The sequence below is a fragment of the Macrobrachium nipponense genome, chromosome 20, assembly GCF_015104395.2.
Source record: "Macrobrachium nipponense isolate FS-2020 chromosome 20, ASM1510439v2, whole genome shotgun sequence".
In the NCBI taxonomy this organism is placed as follows: domain Eukaryota; kingdom Metazoa; phylum Arthropoda; class Malacostraca; order Decapoda; family Palaemonidae; genus Macrobrachium; species Macrobrachium nipponense.
Window position 1 is genome coordinate 27,625,785 of NC_061089.1, and position 20,459 is coordinate 27,646,243.

At 38.1% G+C, this 20,459-nt stretch overlaps 1 protein-coding gene across 1 annotated transcript in view; it reads left to right on the forward strand.

The window, feature by feature from the left end:
• The window catches only part of LOC135223980 (uncharacterized), a 206,969-nt gene that overhangs the window by 175,491 nt on the left and 11,019 nt on the right, over positions 1–20,459 (forward strand). Inside the window, exon 19 of the mRNA XM_064262902.1 lies at positions 9,023–9,166. Coding sequence (XP_064118972.1) covers positions 9,023–9,166 — 144 coding nt within the window. The remainder of the gene's footprint in view (positions 1–9,022; positions 9,167–20,459) is intronic.

Sequence of the window (20,459 nt, forward strand, 5' to 3'; positions counted from 1 at the left end):
TGAAAACGGTGTATGAGGTACAATCACTTAGGTAATGGTATCTGGTAAAAGCATTTAAGTAAGTCCAAGTTGGTGAAAAAAAATTTATTCTAACCTAACAGAGATAAGATGTCGTCGGTACATCGCACTGGAAACTATCGGGAGTCGTTTCCTTGTTTAAGCGACAGAAATCTACGCAGATACGCCAAGTCCGATCTTTTATGGCATGACATTTGAGGGAAAAATTATATGGGCTTATTTGATTTCCTAATGACTCCTATTACTAACATTTTTCAACTTCGTCATTGATCTCTATTTTGAAATTTCATTGAGAATCTATACGAAGGTACGTAAATAGCTTTATGTTTGTCCTTAGACCGTGTTTTGTGTTAAATTACATCCGTTTTTTTCCAGAGATCACTCGCCAGTGGAGAAACTTCCTGGTATTCAGGTAAAAGATGATAAAAAATTTCTGCTGAATCACCTCTGCTTGAATGACTTTACGGATATTACTTTAGATAGATTATCAGAGAGATTCATCTACGACTGGTTGGGCGGGATTAAAAATTAGCAACAATAAAAAATGCAATATTTATAACTTCCGTATCCACGATATGTATACGTTTGTGGATCACTAGATTTAACTTGTTGCTGCTAGTCAACCGTGTCTAGGGCTTTGTTCGCGGAAATTGTTATATTTCAGAGTATCGGGAAGGATTAAAATTTCATTTCCCAGCAAAGTCTTTTTACACGCACTAAGACATTCGAGGGTGCATGCTTCTCGAGATTTTGCGTGCAAAGTGTGACTGCGGTTGTGGGAGAATTCTGTTGGGTCATTTGAACAATGTTACGATTTATGAGACAAATGTATATATAGTTCCTTTATATAAGTTATTATTTGATTAACTGTCTCATTTTTGTTCAAACGGATTTTAATATGTTTAAAGGTTTATAGGATTTTCCTTTGATAAACACGCCTTATTTTGCAGGATATAAGATAATATTTTGTATACCCCTAGATGGATCTTACAATTACACTAGATACAGATCAATGTTTTTTATAGCTATAGAGGTATCTGTAAGCGCTCGCTTATCCGGACTTCTCATTAGGGAAGTTCGAACAACAGACGGTGAGTCCGTAAATACAGGATATTACGTGTACTAATGAAATAAATCAAGATATTCTAATTTTTACGGCGCGTACAGTCGGGCTTAATCCACCACTACTTATAATAACTTATGTATTAAAAAAACGAGAACCTGCTCTGATTACTTGATACAGTCGAGTGATTCATAGGAAAAATCCTTTTTAATTCAAAAAGATATTGGCATGTAAGGTCCAACATCGCTTTTCCCCACTCTGCTAGAGTCGCTTATTGTGTGGAATTTGCTATGCTTTGAACACTTCGGCAGTTTTGACTGACCTTGACCGCTGACTAGGTAACCCAGTAACCGAGTTTGCTTTGTTTGATTCTGAAAGGGCTACTGTTTACCTATTTCTTTTTGTAATAATTTGGATCCTTCTCTTTATTACCATCGGCAACGTTTTGTGTGTTTTTAGCATTATGTTGCTGGTTACGTATAAAGCAATGAATGACGAACTATTAGGAACTGAGCGATTACTATTAAGACAAGTTATCTCTACTGCATTCAATATTAACTGTTTGTACTTCATTCTTTGCTAAAATTTGAAATAGTGAGGGATCCTGGTCAGCGCATTTAGCCTAATGAAAGTTTTTTATAGACATGTTATTCCTTGCAATCCAGCCATATTTTTAAAGTTAAGTTGAGTCACTGACGTTCGATATTTTATATAACTAAAAAAACTCAAGGCTAAAACTGCGATCGGGACTTGCAAAGGAGCATTTATTGTCATGACCCGAAATAGTGTTACCTCTAATTTATCTAGATTTGTGCGGGTGTTCCACTTGTTTTTGTGTGTTTTCTTATCACTACGGTGCCTAACGACCCTATCCATGCATCTGTATAAATACAGACGTCCACTGCGTAAACGCATATTCACTGTTTAATATAATTTGTTACGTAAGGGATTAATAATCACCCAAAATGATAAAAATTAACACAATATATGATTATGATATTTCAGTAGAACTTCTGGAAACAGACACTCAAAGGTAAAAAACTCGCAGTAGCGAAATCTCAATGATGTAGATAATTTCTGTAAAAAAGTAAGATTAAGAATGTCTCGTAACTTCAGCCACAGGAATAACGAAATTCGACCTGTAAAGGAAACACTCAAAGTTACTCCAAATGAATAAAAAATTGTACTTAGCTTGCTTTTGTGGGAAGTCACGGTGTTCTGATAACGACACACGGCCTTGGTCCTCCTTCTCTATTTAGCGGATGACCTGGTTTGGCTTCAGTTTCCCCCGTGCGCGTTGTTTCGATGATTCGAGCCCTTGAAAGATCCGATGCTGCAGACGCGTTCGGTTTGTTTCTTGAAGTGCCGGAAACGCTCACTAACGATGTTTTCTTGAATGATTCTAATGAGAGACGAAGCTTGCGTTGCCGTAGGAAAAAGGACACGTCGGGTTTGTTTCTTGAAGTTATTCACTAAACGATGAGACTAAGTTGCTTGAAGAATCTCTTGCTTTCGTCGTCGTTAAAGAGTTCTTGTTGTTTTCTGAAGTCGCTCACTAAACGATGATAATAAGTTGCTTGAAGAATCTGCTGCTTCCGTCGTCGTTGACTTCATGATTTATTATTCTGGTTTATCTTCGGAGAAGTTGTAGAGTCCTTCTGGTACGCTTGCCACCACTTTTAGGGCTGTTGCCTTGTATAATAAGGCGCCCTATGAGGTAATGTTAGACTTGCGATAATCTTACGCTAAGTCGGTTGGTATTGCACTTCCATCTTCAATGGAGTGTCTTGGGGTTTGTAGATCACTTACGAAGTCAGGATTATCTTCTTGTTTATGACGACGATGTGTTAAACTCATGATGATTCGGTGAGGAGGTTCTTGTAGAAAACACGAAGTATAAAAATATATATATTCTTCTGAAGTGTTACATGGTGAAGATCAGGTATGATTGTACAAGTCTTCTAATAACGATAGCTTGATCGCTTCTGCCAATGATGATGGCTAATTCTATTCTCTCTACATGATAAAGCTTAGGTAAAGAGGTACAGGTCTTCTAATGACGATAGCTAACTCTATTCTGCTCCGCCTACCATCTCTGTTACAAGTTATGCAGGAAGCAGATAGTAGCTCAAACATATGAACAAACAATCAGATGACATAGTTACATACGAACACACAATCAAAATGAGACACGCTACAGATCACGTAGGCCGCTTGAGCTATAGGTCACGGTGTTTGTCTCAAGCAGGAAGCTTGGACTAAAGTTTATAAACAATTGAATGACTACAGGTGACGGCATGTTATCTTAGCCTACATACTTATTGTATACGTCATCTTTAGCGTCTCTAGTCTGATCACATTCCTGCAAGCAATCTGGTTGACCTCTTTAGTTTTAGTCTTTTATATATATGGACTAACATTCCATATTTTTATTATGTAAACACTTACACTTATACAATAAAGTAGTATGTGCATGTTTTCAACCAAACTTTGTTAATTTATGGTAAAAGGTATCTCTGAATTATATCTCTTCTAACAAATCATGGTAATGTAGATATCGTTAATACTCAAATCAGCCGAGATTTTGTGAAAGTATACAATATCAAATACAAATTATGTATATGACGATGTTTATATTCTGTAATATAGTAACGATATGATAATAGTAATAATGTAATTGGATAGAACAAGCAAAACAACCTTTATTTAAATCATGATGATTATAAATGTAGTTGTACTGTTTAATTTTTGCAAATCATTTTTCTCCAAAAATCATTTCGGTTTTGTTATTTGGAAGTCGTCCTATACTACAGATATGAGATATATTCATGAAAATTTGCCATGCTTTTTGACCGCGTCTTATCTAAAGGCTGTCTTATACGTGGAAATATTACGCACATTTTAAAACCATGCTGTTCTTGTTCTCATGATTAAACCAGCAGTTGCCAATTGGTTTGTGTTTACCCCCCAAACTCAGGATAAAACTTACACAAAACCATGGAAATAAGTGAATCTAGCGTATCTATTTGCAATCTATATACAAATATGAGAGCAATTTTATCATTATTGCATTACAATGACATCTATAATTCATGGAGATAGTTTGTAAAGGCATCGGCGTATGTATCAAGTTAGTCTAAATTGGCAACACTGCCCCAAGCTCCTACAAACGATTCCTACGCCCGTCACTGTTTACTCAGTTGCCTCCTACGACTGTCGTGATCCTTCCGGCCGTCGTATTCCCCATGACCATCATATTATTTATGATCGTCATATTCCTATGACCGTCACATTCCACATGGTCTTCATAGTTCTCATGGCCATCATAGCTCTCATGGTTGTCATGCTTCCAAAGCCCTTCATAGCTCTCATGGGCATCATGGTTCTACGCCCGTCATAGCATTACGGCCGACATGGTTATCACAACCTAGGCTATCACTGGACTGTTGACAACCTAAAGGGCAACTGTCTAGAGTTGACTGAGCCAAACTACTGCTTAAGCTTTCTTATTCAAAATTTAACTGGAGCACACAATGGCATTGCCGCTTATCCTTCGAGAAAATTCACATTTCTCCATAAGTATGTGCTCCCGAAATGAAAGCGTAATTATAATGATGCCACCAAAGACGAGAGGTTGGCAGCAGTAGGCTGTGACGTCATGACTATTGCTATATTTATAGCGGTTTTGGCTATGATGTCATCACGTTTGATGGAAGCGTGAGGCTGTTGATGGTATCCTTGCAGCCAAGATCAAGAGACCCAAACTGCTGTGGCATTTCTACTTTTTACAAGGATGGGACAGTCCTGGCTCGAAGATGAAGAAGAAATTATTCTTCTCCTGGCACGTGGATCACGAAGTCCCTGATTGATTCTATCATTCTCCAACTCTTCACAGCCACACTAGACTAAGCTTCCATCAGTCACTTGTTCGACAGTTACAACTACTTCTTGTGCTTTCTTATAGTAGGGATGTAACAGTCCTGGCTCGAAGATGGAGAAGAAATTTCTCCTCTTGGCTCGAGGATCAGCCACGGAGTCCCTATTCTTCCAGGATTGGCAGGAGAAAACACTGGCGTCAACGTCACCTAAGCTTGTTGACGCCTAAGCGGCAGGAGACAGAGGAATAACTTGCGTCTTTTCCACTATATGTCTGTTATATCTCCTAACACTTGCAATTTCTGTAAAAATCAATGTGCATTCAAAAAATTGCCAAATCCAAAAGCGTAGTTGTAAAGTACTCTTGCACCTCAAAGAAGCGAAAATGGAAGCATGTCTCCGTGTAGGCTGCAGCTGTGAAGTGATGTCATGGCGGGCGCCATGTTTATGAAGTCACTGAGCATTTTGAATGCGAAGCCAGCACTCGACAAGAAGTGCAAGGCTGTTGTTATTCTTGTAGGCATAGCAACCTGACTCAAAAGGCTGCAGTGTTGCACTATCTGCTTCTCTACAGATGTTGACGCATTTGACCGCCATTCTGTGCATATCAGGATAAAAGGGACATCCATCATGTGGGACCCTGGATGGCAGCGCGACATCATATAGCAAACCAACTGTCCTTCTTTGGTTGGTACTCCTGATAGGCCTAACTCTGATCGCACACCTCCTCTGCCCATGTATCTGGAACGAAAACAAGATGGTGATGCACAATTAGTCATAATTACTTCCCAAAGCACATCCTGATACATCCAAGCTTTGGATTCACAGGCAAGCCATATGATATATGTGAAAATCCAAAGTACAGGCAATGAATTAACTGTACCTGAAGAGTTTCTGCACCTATGACTCGCTATACGATAGGTATCCGACGTCAATCGCGTTGAAGAAAATATCAGGGCGTTTATCTGCTTCTTGTGATATCCAGGAAGTCTCAAAGCATGAGAAGGCTTCATGTTCACAATAGTGCCTGGGAATTCCAAACAACAGATTTAAAACAACAGGGGGCAAACTAAACCGGCTTTAAAAGGATGGAAGCAAAGCACGTCCTCTCTTAAAGGCGGTAAGTAAATATCTAACGGGGTCACGAGTTGAAGAGGGGTATGTGGGTGCCTCCACATGTCTCGTGACCAAGCACAGATGCCAATAGTCCCTTGCGTACACAATTATTTTAAACTACCGGTTTCCAGCTGTCACTAAGTATTTATCCTAATGTTAAGACCTCAGGTTTGTTAGTAATGAAAAATACAAATTGGTTAGAAATTTGTAATTTTTTATTCAAATTTCAGTGATCTACCAGCATTAATTAATAATCTACATGAAGCCCTATTTATATTAAGGAGATTTCAATGCTCATAGTCCCCTTTGGGATAACAGTCACCCTGCTGATGACCAGGAACAAACAGAGAGAGATTCATATTGGAGCATGACCTATGCTGCGTAAATGAAAGTGATGTGCCAGCTTACTTCTCCAATACCCACTTAACCTTTTCTTCAATAGATATCTCGCTTTGTTCAGTCGACATAGCCGAAAGACTTAAGTGGAATGTCCTGGATGAATCATATACGAGTGACCACTTCCCCATATTCCTTAATTATTTATATAATAATAAGATATTGCCACTTGTGAAATATAATATCCAAAAAGCAGATTGGGACATATACAATCTACATACCAGTAATATACCACTGTTTCTTCATAACCAAAACCACAATACAACATGTGAATTCTTCACGGATTACATAATAGAAGCTTCTGATAAAAGCATACTTAAAACAAGGCCATACCCAAAAAATTCCCCTGTCCCATAGTGGACTCCAACCCTAGCAACTTGAAGCAAAACCAAACGTGTATTAAGTTGAAATCTTAGCAGACTTAAGACATTGCTCAAAGCCCTCAACAAATTGCCCAACCATACAACACTAAACAAAATAGTGGTTATCAACATAACAATCAATTATATTAAACCATTATATATAACAAATATAATGCCAAATTTTGAAAACTTGTAATATCTGAGAAAATCTTATGGAAAAATTATGTATCAAGCTTGTCAACAAATATATCTGTGAAAGATATTTGGCAAAAAATTTGGAAAATTGATGGAAAATAATATAAGACACCCAAGTAGTGCAATAAACCAAAATGGGAAACTATATCATGACCCATATGAAATCTTGAATATAATAGGGAACACTTTGAAAACAAAAGTGCCTACTCCAATCTAAATGAACATTTCAAAATATAAGAACACAAAGGAAAAAATACCATACTCAATTTTGAAACTACTGAAGATCTAGAATATAATTATGCATTTAATATGGATAAATTAAACAATGCTCTAGATTTATGTCATCCATTGCCCCGAGGCCATGTTAAAATAACATTTGAAATGATATAAAGACTAGTCCCCATAGAACAAATCATATTTACTCAAATTTTATAACACCATCTGGATGAAACATGTTTTTCCAGATAAATCGAAACTAGGCTATCATTATCCCAATAAACAAACCTGGGAAAGATTCAAGTAATCCATCCAATTATAGACTTGTATCTTTGACAAACTATGTCAAATACTAGAAAAAATTGTTATGGTAATTCACGACTAACATATGTCACAACTAAAAATTTAATTCTGACAACGCAATCAGGATGAATAGCTGGTCGATCAACCCTTGATCCACTAATCTGTCTAGAAGATCACATCAAAAAAGGATTTGATCAGAAAAAATTAAGTGGCAATATTTTTTGACATAGAAAAAGCATTTGATATAACATGGAGACTCAATATCATGCAAAAACTTCACTCTGAAGGAATGAGAGGCCATTTACCAATTTTTATAAACAATTTACTATTAGGAAATTTGTATTCAAATGTTTATGAATTGGAAGAAACAATCCCCCAAGGCAGTGTCTTAAGCTGTACTCCATTTCCTTTAGCAATCAATGTTATTACAAAATATTTACCAAAGGAGTTAAAACTAGCTTGTATGTTGATGACTTTGCCATATATTATACAAGTAGCTAAGACATGCCCAAAGAATCCTCAATACAGCCATCACAAATATTACCAACTGGGCAAATTCAATAGGATTCCAATTTTCATTAGATATAACAAATGCAATAATTTTCTATAAAAAAAAAAAATGATTAAAACACCAAACAATTAAGTATATCTTAGTTTAACCAGACCACTGAGCTGATTAACAGCACTCCTAGGGCTGGCCCGAAGGATTAGATATTTTATATAGCTAGGAACCAATTGGTTACCTAGCAACGGGACCTACAGCTTATTGTGGGATAAGAACCACATTATATCGAGAACTAAATTTCTAATCACCAGAAATAAATTCTCTGATTCCATGTTGGCAAAGCGGGGAATAGAACTTGGGACTACTGAATCAGTAGGCAAGCACGTTAACCACTTGTCCAACGAGGAACTGCAAAGGACTAAATAGCAAGCTGAACTCTATGGAGAACTTGTCTTTTCCTTGTCAACTTATTCATATACAGTACTATATTGAGTATGGAAGATTAGTAGAGTAAAAGTGGCGACAATGGTGAACTGCATACAAGAGAAAGGAGGTGCAGAAGGAAAATCAGAAATAATAACTGTTACTCAGAAATAACTTTAAATACAGTATTACTTAATATAAGTAAAATGCATATGTAGAATTTATATGTAGTTGTATGAAAGCATCAGTTGACAAATAATGATGGTAAACATTTAGTAAATAACCATATGTGTGAGTTATGAGTGTATTTTAGCCCCAAGAATACTAAGTATGTACAAAAACCATTCTTAGAAATTTTTGTCTTATAAACTAGATTTTAATATGTACTGTTCATGTGGCGTTGCTTGGTTATTATGGAATGTATTACATCCACGTTTTTCACACTATAAGCTTCCTTGTCTTAAAATTGCTAAAGTTGTCTCTTTACTGTTTGGAATGTTCATGCATAAGAATCTTGAATTTAATTTTATTACACTATTTTATTTGCAGTTGCTCAGGCAGGTCATTACACTGCGTTTGCACGTAGCCCTGTAACTGGAGAATGGCATTACTTTAATGACGACTCTGTAACAAAGCAAAAACCCAGGGAAGAGGAATATTCAACAGCTTACTTATTGTTTTATCACCGGCAAGGTAATATAAAACTAATTATTTTCAAGGTGTAGTTAAGGTGGTTTCATACATAGGCAGCCTTGCTGAAAATGATTCAGTGAGTATAGCAGCAGGGCTGTTTCTATACTGGAGAACTGACAATGGTTACTAAAATATGTTAAAAGCTAAGTCTCCTGTGTCTGTTGACTAGCTAATGGCAAATGTGGTATTAAGATTGCTGTAGTAGGTTGGATATGAAATGGCATGCTCTTATGATGACTTGCAATTTAACACAAAACACATCAATTGACTAAGCTTATCTATGTGGTCAATACCAAGAAACACTCAGTAGAATGAAGAATTATTCCCCTTGCAATTACACTTCTTCGAAAACATTAATGTACTGTGGTAAGTCATTCCCATGTGTCTTCAGCCAGAGCTCACCTGTCATTGCTGCTCCTGGTGTCAAATGCTATTCTTCTTATAAAGTTATAATATTCTTTGTTCATATACGAAACAAACCTTCAGTCTTAACAATAGGATTTACTAGCGCCAAGTTGGAAACCGGTAGAATTGAGATTAAACTTGAGATCCAGGGACTATTGGCATCTATACCAGGTTATGGGGCAATTACTACCCAGAATGCCCTTGGTGTCCCGTGACCCACCAGTTATTTTTCTACCGCCTTTAAGATAGGACTTGTTTACTGTCTATCTGTTTTAAAGCCGGTTTTAGTTTACCCATTTTTATCCATTTCACTTTCATTTTTCTTGTTAATTTTCTTTCTCTGAGTTTGCTCAGTGTGGGTGTGATCTGTAAGAGTGTATTAGTGTTGAGATGGAGATTTTTGCTTCACCTTCGAGATCATCTTCCATTTCAAAGAGAAGACAAAGGAAATGCCCTGGAGTGAGTGGGTTTCTGTGTTCAAGACTCCTAACTTCAGTGTCGACGGATCCTCATCCAACGTGTGGTAGGTGCAGAGAAAATGTATGTACAATTACTAATCCTTATTCTGTTTGTCGCGGTTGGTCGGTGGAACAGTGGAGGAAGTTTTATGAGAAAGGCCAGTACAAAAGAAAGGAGACGACGCCATCTTTGTATGACCAAGCGTTGCCAGCTTCTTTTGTATCGGCAATACACCAGACTGCTCCATATGTTTTGCCACCTGCTTTTGATTTGTCCCATACCCCTTCAGTTTCTCCTAGCGATTCATTATCGGAAACTCCAGGGGGGTTTTGGGTCATTTATGCGTAATATTTACGTTCCATTGTTCCCAGCAGGGAAGTGGGGTGGGGGGCATTGCCATCTTTGTTCCAGGTGCCGGCTCCTGACGCACGCAGAATGGAAGGTACGTGGGTGGCGCTATGCCTACCAGGCGTAACAAAGCTTGGAGGGTTTGCAGTCGCATTCTATGGCGTCACGATTCCAGCAGAGCCCAGCACTGCTGAATGTTCCTCATCCCCCTGGCTTGCACTTTGAGAAATAATGCCGCGGCTACGCCAACAACTTCAATGTTTACGGCGATGCAGAACGTTAGAGGTAGTTTTGCTGCAAATGCAGGGATGCCTGCAGCAGCCGCACAGTCTCTCCCTACAAGATTGGCGAATCACAACCGGCATCACACACCGACATGGCAGACATGATGACGTCACAGCCTACTGCTTCTCGGTCTACTTAGCTGCCTCCAGAACCAAATACGCTTTCTGACTCGGTGGTACACACTGTAATGAAGAAATTACAGGATCTAGAGGAGAAAATTGTTAAGAAAGACAAAATGAAAAAGCGTGATTCGTTGTCGTCTTTGTCTTCTTCCTCTAGCTCGGCGTCGTTGCTAAGTTAGATGACGTCACGGTGTGTACCAGTCAAGCATTGGAGGATACAGGATTTCGTGACTGATCCTCGGGCTGAGAGGAGAAGAGTGAATTCTTCTTCATCTTCGGGCCAGGTCTGTCACATCCCAGTCAGCAAGAAAATCAAGAAGTCAGTGGCTGGTAAGCTCAAAGCCAGTGAACAAAGCCATTTACAAGAGTCCGGACGAGCGAGAGCATCGATGGTCGCTGGGCTAGCGGCCGACGCGGAGTTGCCAGTAGAGACTACAAAGAGTCTAAGAGAGACTACAATACCGTTGGTAAAATCAACGCTGGGGGCGAAAGTGCAGCAAAGAATAGAGCACAGATACCAGTTTCGCCTTTAAGACCGTTTAAAATATGGAGAAAGGATGAAAAGGCTCCTATTAAAAGAACGAAGAATAGAGAGTTGGCAACCTTGTCTGATACGTTGGTGGAAGGTGTTCAGCCATACTGTAAAGGTATTTTAGATTATAGTATACTTTTCAGTAACAACACACTCCTCTCGGTAATAGGGAAGAGAGGGGTGATGGTAGATCCAGATACAAGGGACAATAGTGGTTTATGAGAATGGAAGGTTCTCTATTTTCCCATAGTTTATAAACCATGGCATGGTACCAGCACCCAGTGAGGGAAACCAATAGTGTCTTATATCTTTGGTTCAAGGGTTTATAGTCTATTCTCTTGGAATACTCCTAATATTCGGAAATGGATAAAGGTGGCAAACTCCCAGTCAGTTATAGAGACTTACCTCCCTCCAATAAGTAAGTCTATCCTATTGTTAAGACCGGAGGTTTGTTTCGTATATGAATAAATGACAAATTTGTAACTAATTTGTATTTTTCATAACTAACAAAGCTGAGGTCTTAACAGTTAGAGGCCCACCTCAAACCACCCCTCCAGCAGTCTAAACTGGGTTAGAAGTGTAACTGGTGGGTCACAGGACGCAAAGGACATTCTGGGTAATACATGCACCATGACCTGGTATAGATGCCAATAGTCCCTGGATCTCGCAAGTTTAATTTTAATTCTACCATTTTCCAGCTTGGCGCTAGTAAATCCTATTGTTAAGACCTCAGGTTTGTTAGTTATGTAAAATACAAATTAGTTAAAAATTTGTCATTTTCGGTTTCATACTGCCACTGTTATTTTTTGTGTTATGTTTCTCTTCCATATATTTTTGGCGTTTTTTCCTTATGGTAAACTTCAGTGAAAACTAATAATAAACGGTTATATCACTGGTATTCATAAGTTTTGGAGTTATGCCAATTGTAAGAACCATCGACTCCTCGTATTGGGGGGATAGGTACTAGGTACTACTGTATACAGTATGTACTTAACTTCCCAGTGTTTCCACATGTACTTTAAAAAATAGGGAACTTTAATAGCTTTTGTACATGGTTGTAAGCCATATGTTTTTAAGGGTAATAACTTTGAAATTATATTAAAATGCTTAAGATAGTAGCTTAAGGTACATTCTGTGTAGGATGGTAGTTTAAGGTATAAGAAAAAATGGATGTATCTTGAATAATTTTCACACTTAGTTGTAAGCCTTCTATTTTTCATACACGAACAAACCTTTGGTCTTAACAATAGGATCATTTCTACCGCCTAGCTGCGTTCGGTTAAAACGCAGATGAAAGCAAGGAATCTTGTGAGATCTGGTAACGCGCGCGTATGTCTTATCTTCCGCTTTAGCGAAAGATTGTGTGTCTTTTCTTACGACTTATTCGTAAGCATTGTGGTTCGGCTTCCCATCCCGTAGACGTGATATCTATGGTTGGTTCTTCTTTAGAATAAGGGAGATGATTCAAACGGAGGAAGTTGAAATCTTAAACAGCTTTATTTCTCAACTCCATCACTAGAGAGATGGTTTGGTCAGATGACCGCTCCGTTTCGTAACTAGAAGAGAACTAATATTACAAGGCATCGTGTTGATAGCAAAACACTAGCTATCTCGGCGATTTACACATAAAATGAATACGTAGTCCGCCGGCTCGGAAGTCATGAGTTTCCGGTGCGGGTTAACAGGTCAACCACTTCCCATGGAAGGTGTTGTGATCAGTGGACAGATACATAAACTGATGATATACCCAAATGCAAACCAGGCAACTGCAAGCATTGCACAGCGTGATCTAGATTCGGATTGTCACGTAGGATGCTCCTAATTCACCAATGACCCCTTAGGTCGTGGGTTCTATTTACAGATATGGAATTATCTGTTATAATTAATGTATTTATTACATTAGGCTCGGACAGCTACCATTCAAGCCTTGAACAACAAAAGTTACTTTAAACATGGTTTCTTAGGAGTGTGCCCATAACATATATTTAGACATAACCATAAACAAGTGATTAAGTGCATAAAAGGTTTTGTTACATACATTTTTTGGACATATTCATAAATAAAGAAAAATGCATGGAAAATATAGATCCATGTTTGATATATATGTGGCATATAATGTAAATAGTGATTATTAGGTACCAGAAAAAAATTAAAAGGTTAACATGTTTACATGAAGATTATAGTAATAGGTAACCCAATTAAGAGTAGTGGTTACTCTGTAAAGATACATAACATGATCATGGATAACTGTTCAAGAGTACTTGTTACTCTTTGTAAAGCTATAAAGATAACATATAATTGTATAATTGTGCACAGATATAGATTCCTGGTACGTGCACGCACCAACAGTTTAATATATAGGGCTTCAATATTTATTTAGGTGCCCAAAAGATACTCTTATGTATTTTAATATATAGGGCTACAATATTTTATTAGGTGCCCAAAAGATACTTTTAACTGTTCAAAATGCAAAGGCTTGGAGTCTCTTGTCCTACATATTGCCAGCATACAGACCGCTTGTCCTACATATTGCCAGCATACAGACCGCTTTTCACACACAACACAATTCCAGACAATTTTCCTCGGAACAAGGTGAAATGGCCAGTTTCAGATGGCCCAGAACGTAAACGCTTTTAATGCAACAGGAGTGTCGTCTGGACGTGGCAGAACGTTCCTTTGAAGATCCGTCTGTGTTCGCCTCAACCTACGCCAAGCAAAGATGTTAATGGCGATAATAATAATTGCCGTAACACAAAACACGGCTAGCAGCACATAGTAACGAAGATTTTCTCCGCCTGCATAAGTCGGCGACGTGTGGTCCATCTCAGCCAGTTGCGTCAAACGATGAGCCACCCGCGCGTTGTATGGGAGAGGTAGTGATGGGATAATTGTAGTCGCCCACGTATAGTTGGCAAAATAGGTCCTCTCGCGTATTATAGTGTGGACCCCTCTGACCGTGTAGTTCGTAGATGTCCCGGTACAACCGTCGGCTGCGACAAAGACCTGGGAATGGGCTGTGGTCCCGTCCGGACATGCCACTTGAAAACCTTCCTTGTCGTATCGGATCCACAAGCCGATGTTCAGTCTGTAATTGAACTTATTACTGTCAAAGGGATAAAGTTTCTTCAGACAACCTTCGCGTGTATGGGAGAGAGAACTGTTTAGCACTATGCCTAACTCACATGAATCCATTGATATAGGATGGAATTCAAAAGAGTCAGCTGTACAAACTTTATTATTCATGGCTTCTGAACAGTGAGTAAATTTATCTAAGTCTTTAATGACTGTATATGATTTCCTATCGGGAAATCAATACATGGCCTGTCAAATTGGATATTACTGGACTTGAGTTATTCGTCATGAAAGTTGGGAACGGTGCTATTTTGTATGATTGCCAGGCATCGGAAGAATCAAAGGGAATGGTTATCATAATCCTGTAATTTTCAACGCTCACCGATATTAAGCTATAATAAAACTCTATTTTATGGGCGTCTAATAAAGGAATATAACCTAGTTTCTCCCGTCCGTTCTCCAAAGTTAAAGTCAGATCTTTAATAGGCATAAGGTGTGGGGATAACACACCCTTTGTTGCTAGCATAATAGCTTCTACATAGTCCTTTGATTTCTCAATAAAATGTGATATTTTGGTACGGATATGATCTACTTTCGAACTATAATAAGCTAACGTAGCCAGCAAGTGTTGTACTTCCATAATCTGATTGATATTACTAGAATGTTCGTTCACCAAACTCATTATTTGAATGATTGAGGATAACTGGCTACGCAGTTCGGACAAAGCTAATTCGGTTTTATGTTGCAAAAACTCAATTCTCCTATTTTGATTATTTATCTTAAGGCGATTTGAAATTCCTAAGCCTAAACTTGCAACAGATCCCAAGATGTTTAATCCAGCAAATATAAGCGGGTTGCGACGTTCGAGAGTATTGTGCCGCACAGACCACATCAGCAGGTCTAAAGCAAGTTCTTCTCCCTCGGCGGTTTTATTCTGCAAGTCGTATGATAACATTTCCGCGACGCTGAGGGTTTGAGCTAGCGAAACCTCTGAGTTAGCATGAAAATGACGTTGGTGCATTTCCTTTAACGAAACGGTAAACCTCAACAGGTCACTCTTTAGGTTAAGGACGTCATCCTCAGGCAGAAATATCGCCTGCATATCGACTTCTATGACTATATTGCTTGCGGTAATGAAAAAGTCTTCTGTTCTTTCTATAATAGTGCCATGAGTAACATCTAATTCTTTTGTTTTAGCGCTCTTCCCACACGACAAAGATGTCTGAACGAACAATATCACTCCTAACAATAACAGATTCATTTTGAAAACCTGCAATGAGTAAAATATATGTAATAACTCATGTTAAAGAATATGTTTACATACAAATATGATATTATATATATATATATATATATATATATATATATATCTATCTATATATATCTACTCTATCTATCTATCTATCTATCTATCTATCTAAGTTATTATACAAGTTTCATAGATACAAAAATTTCCCTCACAGCCATCTACCCTTCTTTTTAACCCTTAAACGCCGAAGCGGTAAAAAAAAATGTCTCCCGTGTGCCGGAGGTGTTTCAGAGTGAGCGCAGAAGCGGAAAAAATATTTTTTTCAAAAAATCACAGCGCGCTTAGTTTTCAAGATTAAGAGTTCATTTTTGACTCCTATTTTTGTCATTGGCTGAAGTTTAGTATGCAACCATCAGAAATGAAAAAAATTATCATTATCATATATAAATAGTGCGATATATGATAGCACAAAAACGAAATTTCATATATAATTGTATTCAAATCGCGCTGTGCGCGAAACGGTTAAAGGTAACAAGTTACTTTTTTTTCGTTGTAATGTACACTAAATTGCAATCATTTTGGTATATAACACATTGTAAAACTATAAAAGTAACACAGAGAAAATATTATCACAAAATAATGCATGAATTCGTAACGCGCGGACGTAAACAAATATTTTTTTCAAAAATTCACCATAAATCTAAATATTGTCCTAGAGACTTCCAATTTCTTTCAAAATGAAGCAAATGATTGAATATTACTATACTGTAAGAATATTAGTATACAAATGCAGTTTTCAACCATATCTGACTGGTTAAAGTTGACCGAATGTCGAATTTTTTTATATATATTTTTTTATATGCAATTATTTCAGAAATAAGAAAAGCTAGAACCTTCAAATATTTTTCGTTTTATTCTACATAAAATTGCGCACATTTTCATATATAAAACTCTATGAAATGCCTAATATGAAACGGAGCGAATATTCCGAGAATGGGACGTACGCATTTCGGAGATTTGTGGCGGAGAATTCGCGCGCGGATGGAAGGAAGTTTTTTTTTTTTTTTTTTAATTCACCATAAATCTAAATATTGTGCTAGAGACTTCGAATTTGTTTCTTCAAGATAAAGATAAATGACTGAATATTACTAGACTGTAAGAGTTTTAGCTTACAATTGCGTTTTTCGATAACTTTGTTTGTCTTTTAACCTTATTTGATGTTCGATGACATCCGTTTTTCCTAAGGATCCATCCGTAGTGGAAAAAACATCATGATATTCAGTTAAAAGATTTAAAAATTTCTGCTGAATTTCTTCTTCTTGAATGTCTTTATTGATTTTATTTTTTATAGATTGCAAAAGGGATTCATCCACAACTGATTGAGCGTGATTGATCTCAGCTACGGTAAGAATGCGATGTTTATAAACTTCCACATCCAAGATATGTTGATTTTTGTGAATTACTAAAGTGGTATTCAAATGATTACAGACTTCAATGTTACATTGTTGTGAGCCGACTGTATAAAATGGCTTGTGTGACGGATAATCCGTGTGTTTTCAGAGTGTCGGAAAGGATTAGCATTTCAGATCCCGGCAAGGTTTTCTTTACACGCACTAATATGTTCGAAGTTACGTTCGGCTCAAGAGTTTGCATGCAAGCTGATATTACGGGTGAGCGAGAATTCTGTTGGGTCGCATGGATTATTTCTTGGTTCATGAGACAAGTGATTGGTTCTTCAATGTATGTTACTACTCTATTTTCTGTCTCCTTATTATCTAAAACTGATTAAAGGGTATTAGAAGACTTATAGAATTTGCCTTTGATATACACGCCGTGTTTTGCAGGGGCTAAGGTAATGTTTTGAGTGCCCATAGACGGGTATCCTATAATTACAGCGGGATACATATCAATGTTTTGTACAACGACAAAGGTATCGGAAAACTTGCGCTTACCGATCTTGTACTGAACATGAGTTACTCCTACCACTTTCAATTCAATATTTCCTATACCCGAGTCTCTTACTCCTGATTTCTCTATAGGGAAGTTCGAAAAAAGCAAATGATGAGTCCGCAAATCCATGATATTACGTGGACTACCAGAATCAAAGCATAATGTAAATGACTTATGATCTAAATTTACTGCATGTAAGGTTGGGCGTAACTCATCTTGACTTATAATTGCGTGAATTTGTTGCAAATCTACGGGAACCTGCACAGATTTTTTGGATTCGGCCGAGTGTTTCATAGGAAAATGGATTGCCTCACAATGATCTGATAAATGATTAAATTGATTATTTGATACAAAAGATGTTGATATAAATGACTCAACATCGTCCTCTCCCCCCCTGGAGCTTACTACGTGGTATTTGCTTTGTTTTGCACTCCCGGAAAATTCGTCTGACCTTGCAAGTTCTGGCTAGACGGCCCAGGAACCGAGTTACTTGAAGCACGATTTGTTTGTTTCTGCTGTTGAGCAGCATTACTGTTCGCTTGTTTCTTTTTAAAGTACTGAGGACCCTTCTTTTTGTTTTCATTGGTAACTGTTTGCGTGTTTTTAGGATTCTGCTGTTGATTCCGTGAGAAGCAACGATTATATGATATGAATGAGTGGAACTGTTGTGTATTGAACAAAAACACGTCCGACAGTCTGAAATCATGTGACCTGGTCTTTTACAGTTATAACAAACCATCCCTGCAGCTTGATTATTATTGACCACGTTTACTTGTTGTGGTTTATTCTCATTTTTTGCAAAAATTGAGTAAGCAAGGGATCAAGGTCAGTACATTTAGACATGTTTTTTTATCTGTTTATACACATCTAGTTCCGTACTGTTGGGCTGCAGCTTTTTGTCAAAACACACTAAAGCTTCAGGCAACATGACTGTCATGCACGTGAGGTAAATCAAACGTATGAAATCTTTCACGGCGATTCTGGAACTTGTAACCCACGCGGAGTTACTTAAATTTACTTGATATTCATTTAGCTGGTCAGCAGTTAGCGCCGCCCGCTCTACAACATTAAGCTGAGTCATAGAGGCTTGGTTAAGGATGTTCCTTAAAGCCAGCACTACGTCTAAAGCCTCTTCACCGCCATATACAGCAAGTAACCTAACTTTGAAATCGTCCCATGTAACGCCTCTTGGAAAGAAACACCTCTCAGATATGCACTTGCGTCTCCTTTAGCAAAGTCTATGAAGCTTTTGGCTTCCTGTAATTGTACAGATGGGTCTGTGGTGCCTTTTGCATTTAAATGAGCGTCTACAGATGAGATCCATGCCTCAACGTTTTGAGGCAGGAACCCATTGACCCGACCTTGAAAAGGGACAATTGCTGACCTAGCACTGACGAGAGTCACAACATTGGGGTTACCCGGTGCGGGAGAACCAGCCACAGTAGTTGCCATGTTAACTTTTACTTTTTTGTTATCACTTCTATTCCTTGCGATCCTATCAAAATATCTATAAGAGTACACACGACCGCTACGTAAACGCATATGCAATATAAATTAAAAATGTGTTACAAATAACAGGAAAATCCCCCAAAAAAGATAATATTAATACAGATAATTTGATAAAGATATTTTTCGGAGAACTCCTGGAAGAAAAAGCGATTAGCAACGAGAAAAGAATCTGCGGGCGAGAACTCGTAGTTGAAGACTGATTCCTGTAATGAATGAAGATTAAGACTGAATAACTCACCCCAGGAATACTGGACTGAATAACTCACCCCAGGAATACTGGACGATCGACTCTTGATGTACAACACTTCACTGAAAAAAAACCTGAATGGATAAAGGATGTACTTAGCTCTGGTATATATGCGAAAAGAATGTTGACGTTCCGATGACGTCACAGCCTCTCTCTCTCTCTCGCATCGCAGGAAGATGTCGATGTCGTGATGACGTCACAGCCTCTCTCCCTCTCTCTCTCGCGTTGCTTCCTCTTGGCCTAATCTCCATGTCCTTGCTTGTGATCGCGCTTTGTTTCCTATGTTGGTTTCTTCCTTTCCGTTGATGTTCGATGCTGCTTCGCGTCCGGTTTTTGATTCTTGGATATATGTGATGACAGTCGTTCACTTAAACATCGATGTTGATGCTCGAATTAGTCTCGATGAATGACATATCTTCGTATTCATAGGATGTTTACAATTGCATGTTGATTGAAGATCCTGTTTCCTAGTTTATTATTGATTTATAGCTGGGATTCGATGAGTAAATTCTTCGGTAGACGTATATGGTTCTTGTGTATGTTGATTGTCGCTTGCCACCAATTCTTATCTTCCGCTTTAGCGAAAGATTTTGTGTCTTTTCTTACGACTGTTATTCGTAAGCATTGTGGTTCAGCTTTCAATCTCGTAGACGTGATATCTATGGTTGGTTCTTCTTTAGAATAAGGGAGATGATTCAAACGGAGGAAGTTGAAATCTTAAACAGCTTTATTTCTCAACTCCATCACTAGAGAGATGGTTTGGTCAGATGACTGCTCCGTTTCGTATCTAGAAGAGAACTAATATTACAAGGCATCGTGTCGAAAGCGAAACACTAGCTATCTCAGCGATTTACACATAAAATGAATACGTAGTCCGCCAGCTCGGAAGTCATGAGTTTCCGGTGCAGGTTAACAGGTCAACCACTTCCCATGGAAGGTGGTGTGATCAGTTGACAGATACATAAACTGATGATATACCCAAATGTAAACCAGGCTACTGCAAGCATTGCACAGCGTGATCTAGATTCAGATTGTCACGTAGGACGCTCCTAATTCACCAATGACCCCTTAGGTCGTGGGTTCTATTTACAGATATGGAATTATCTGTTATAATT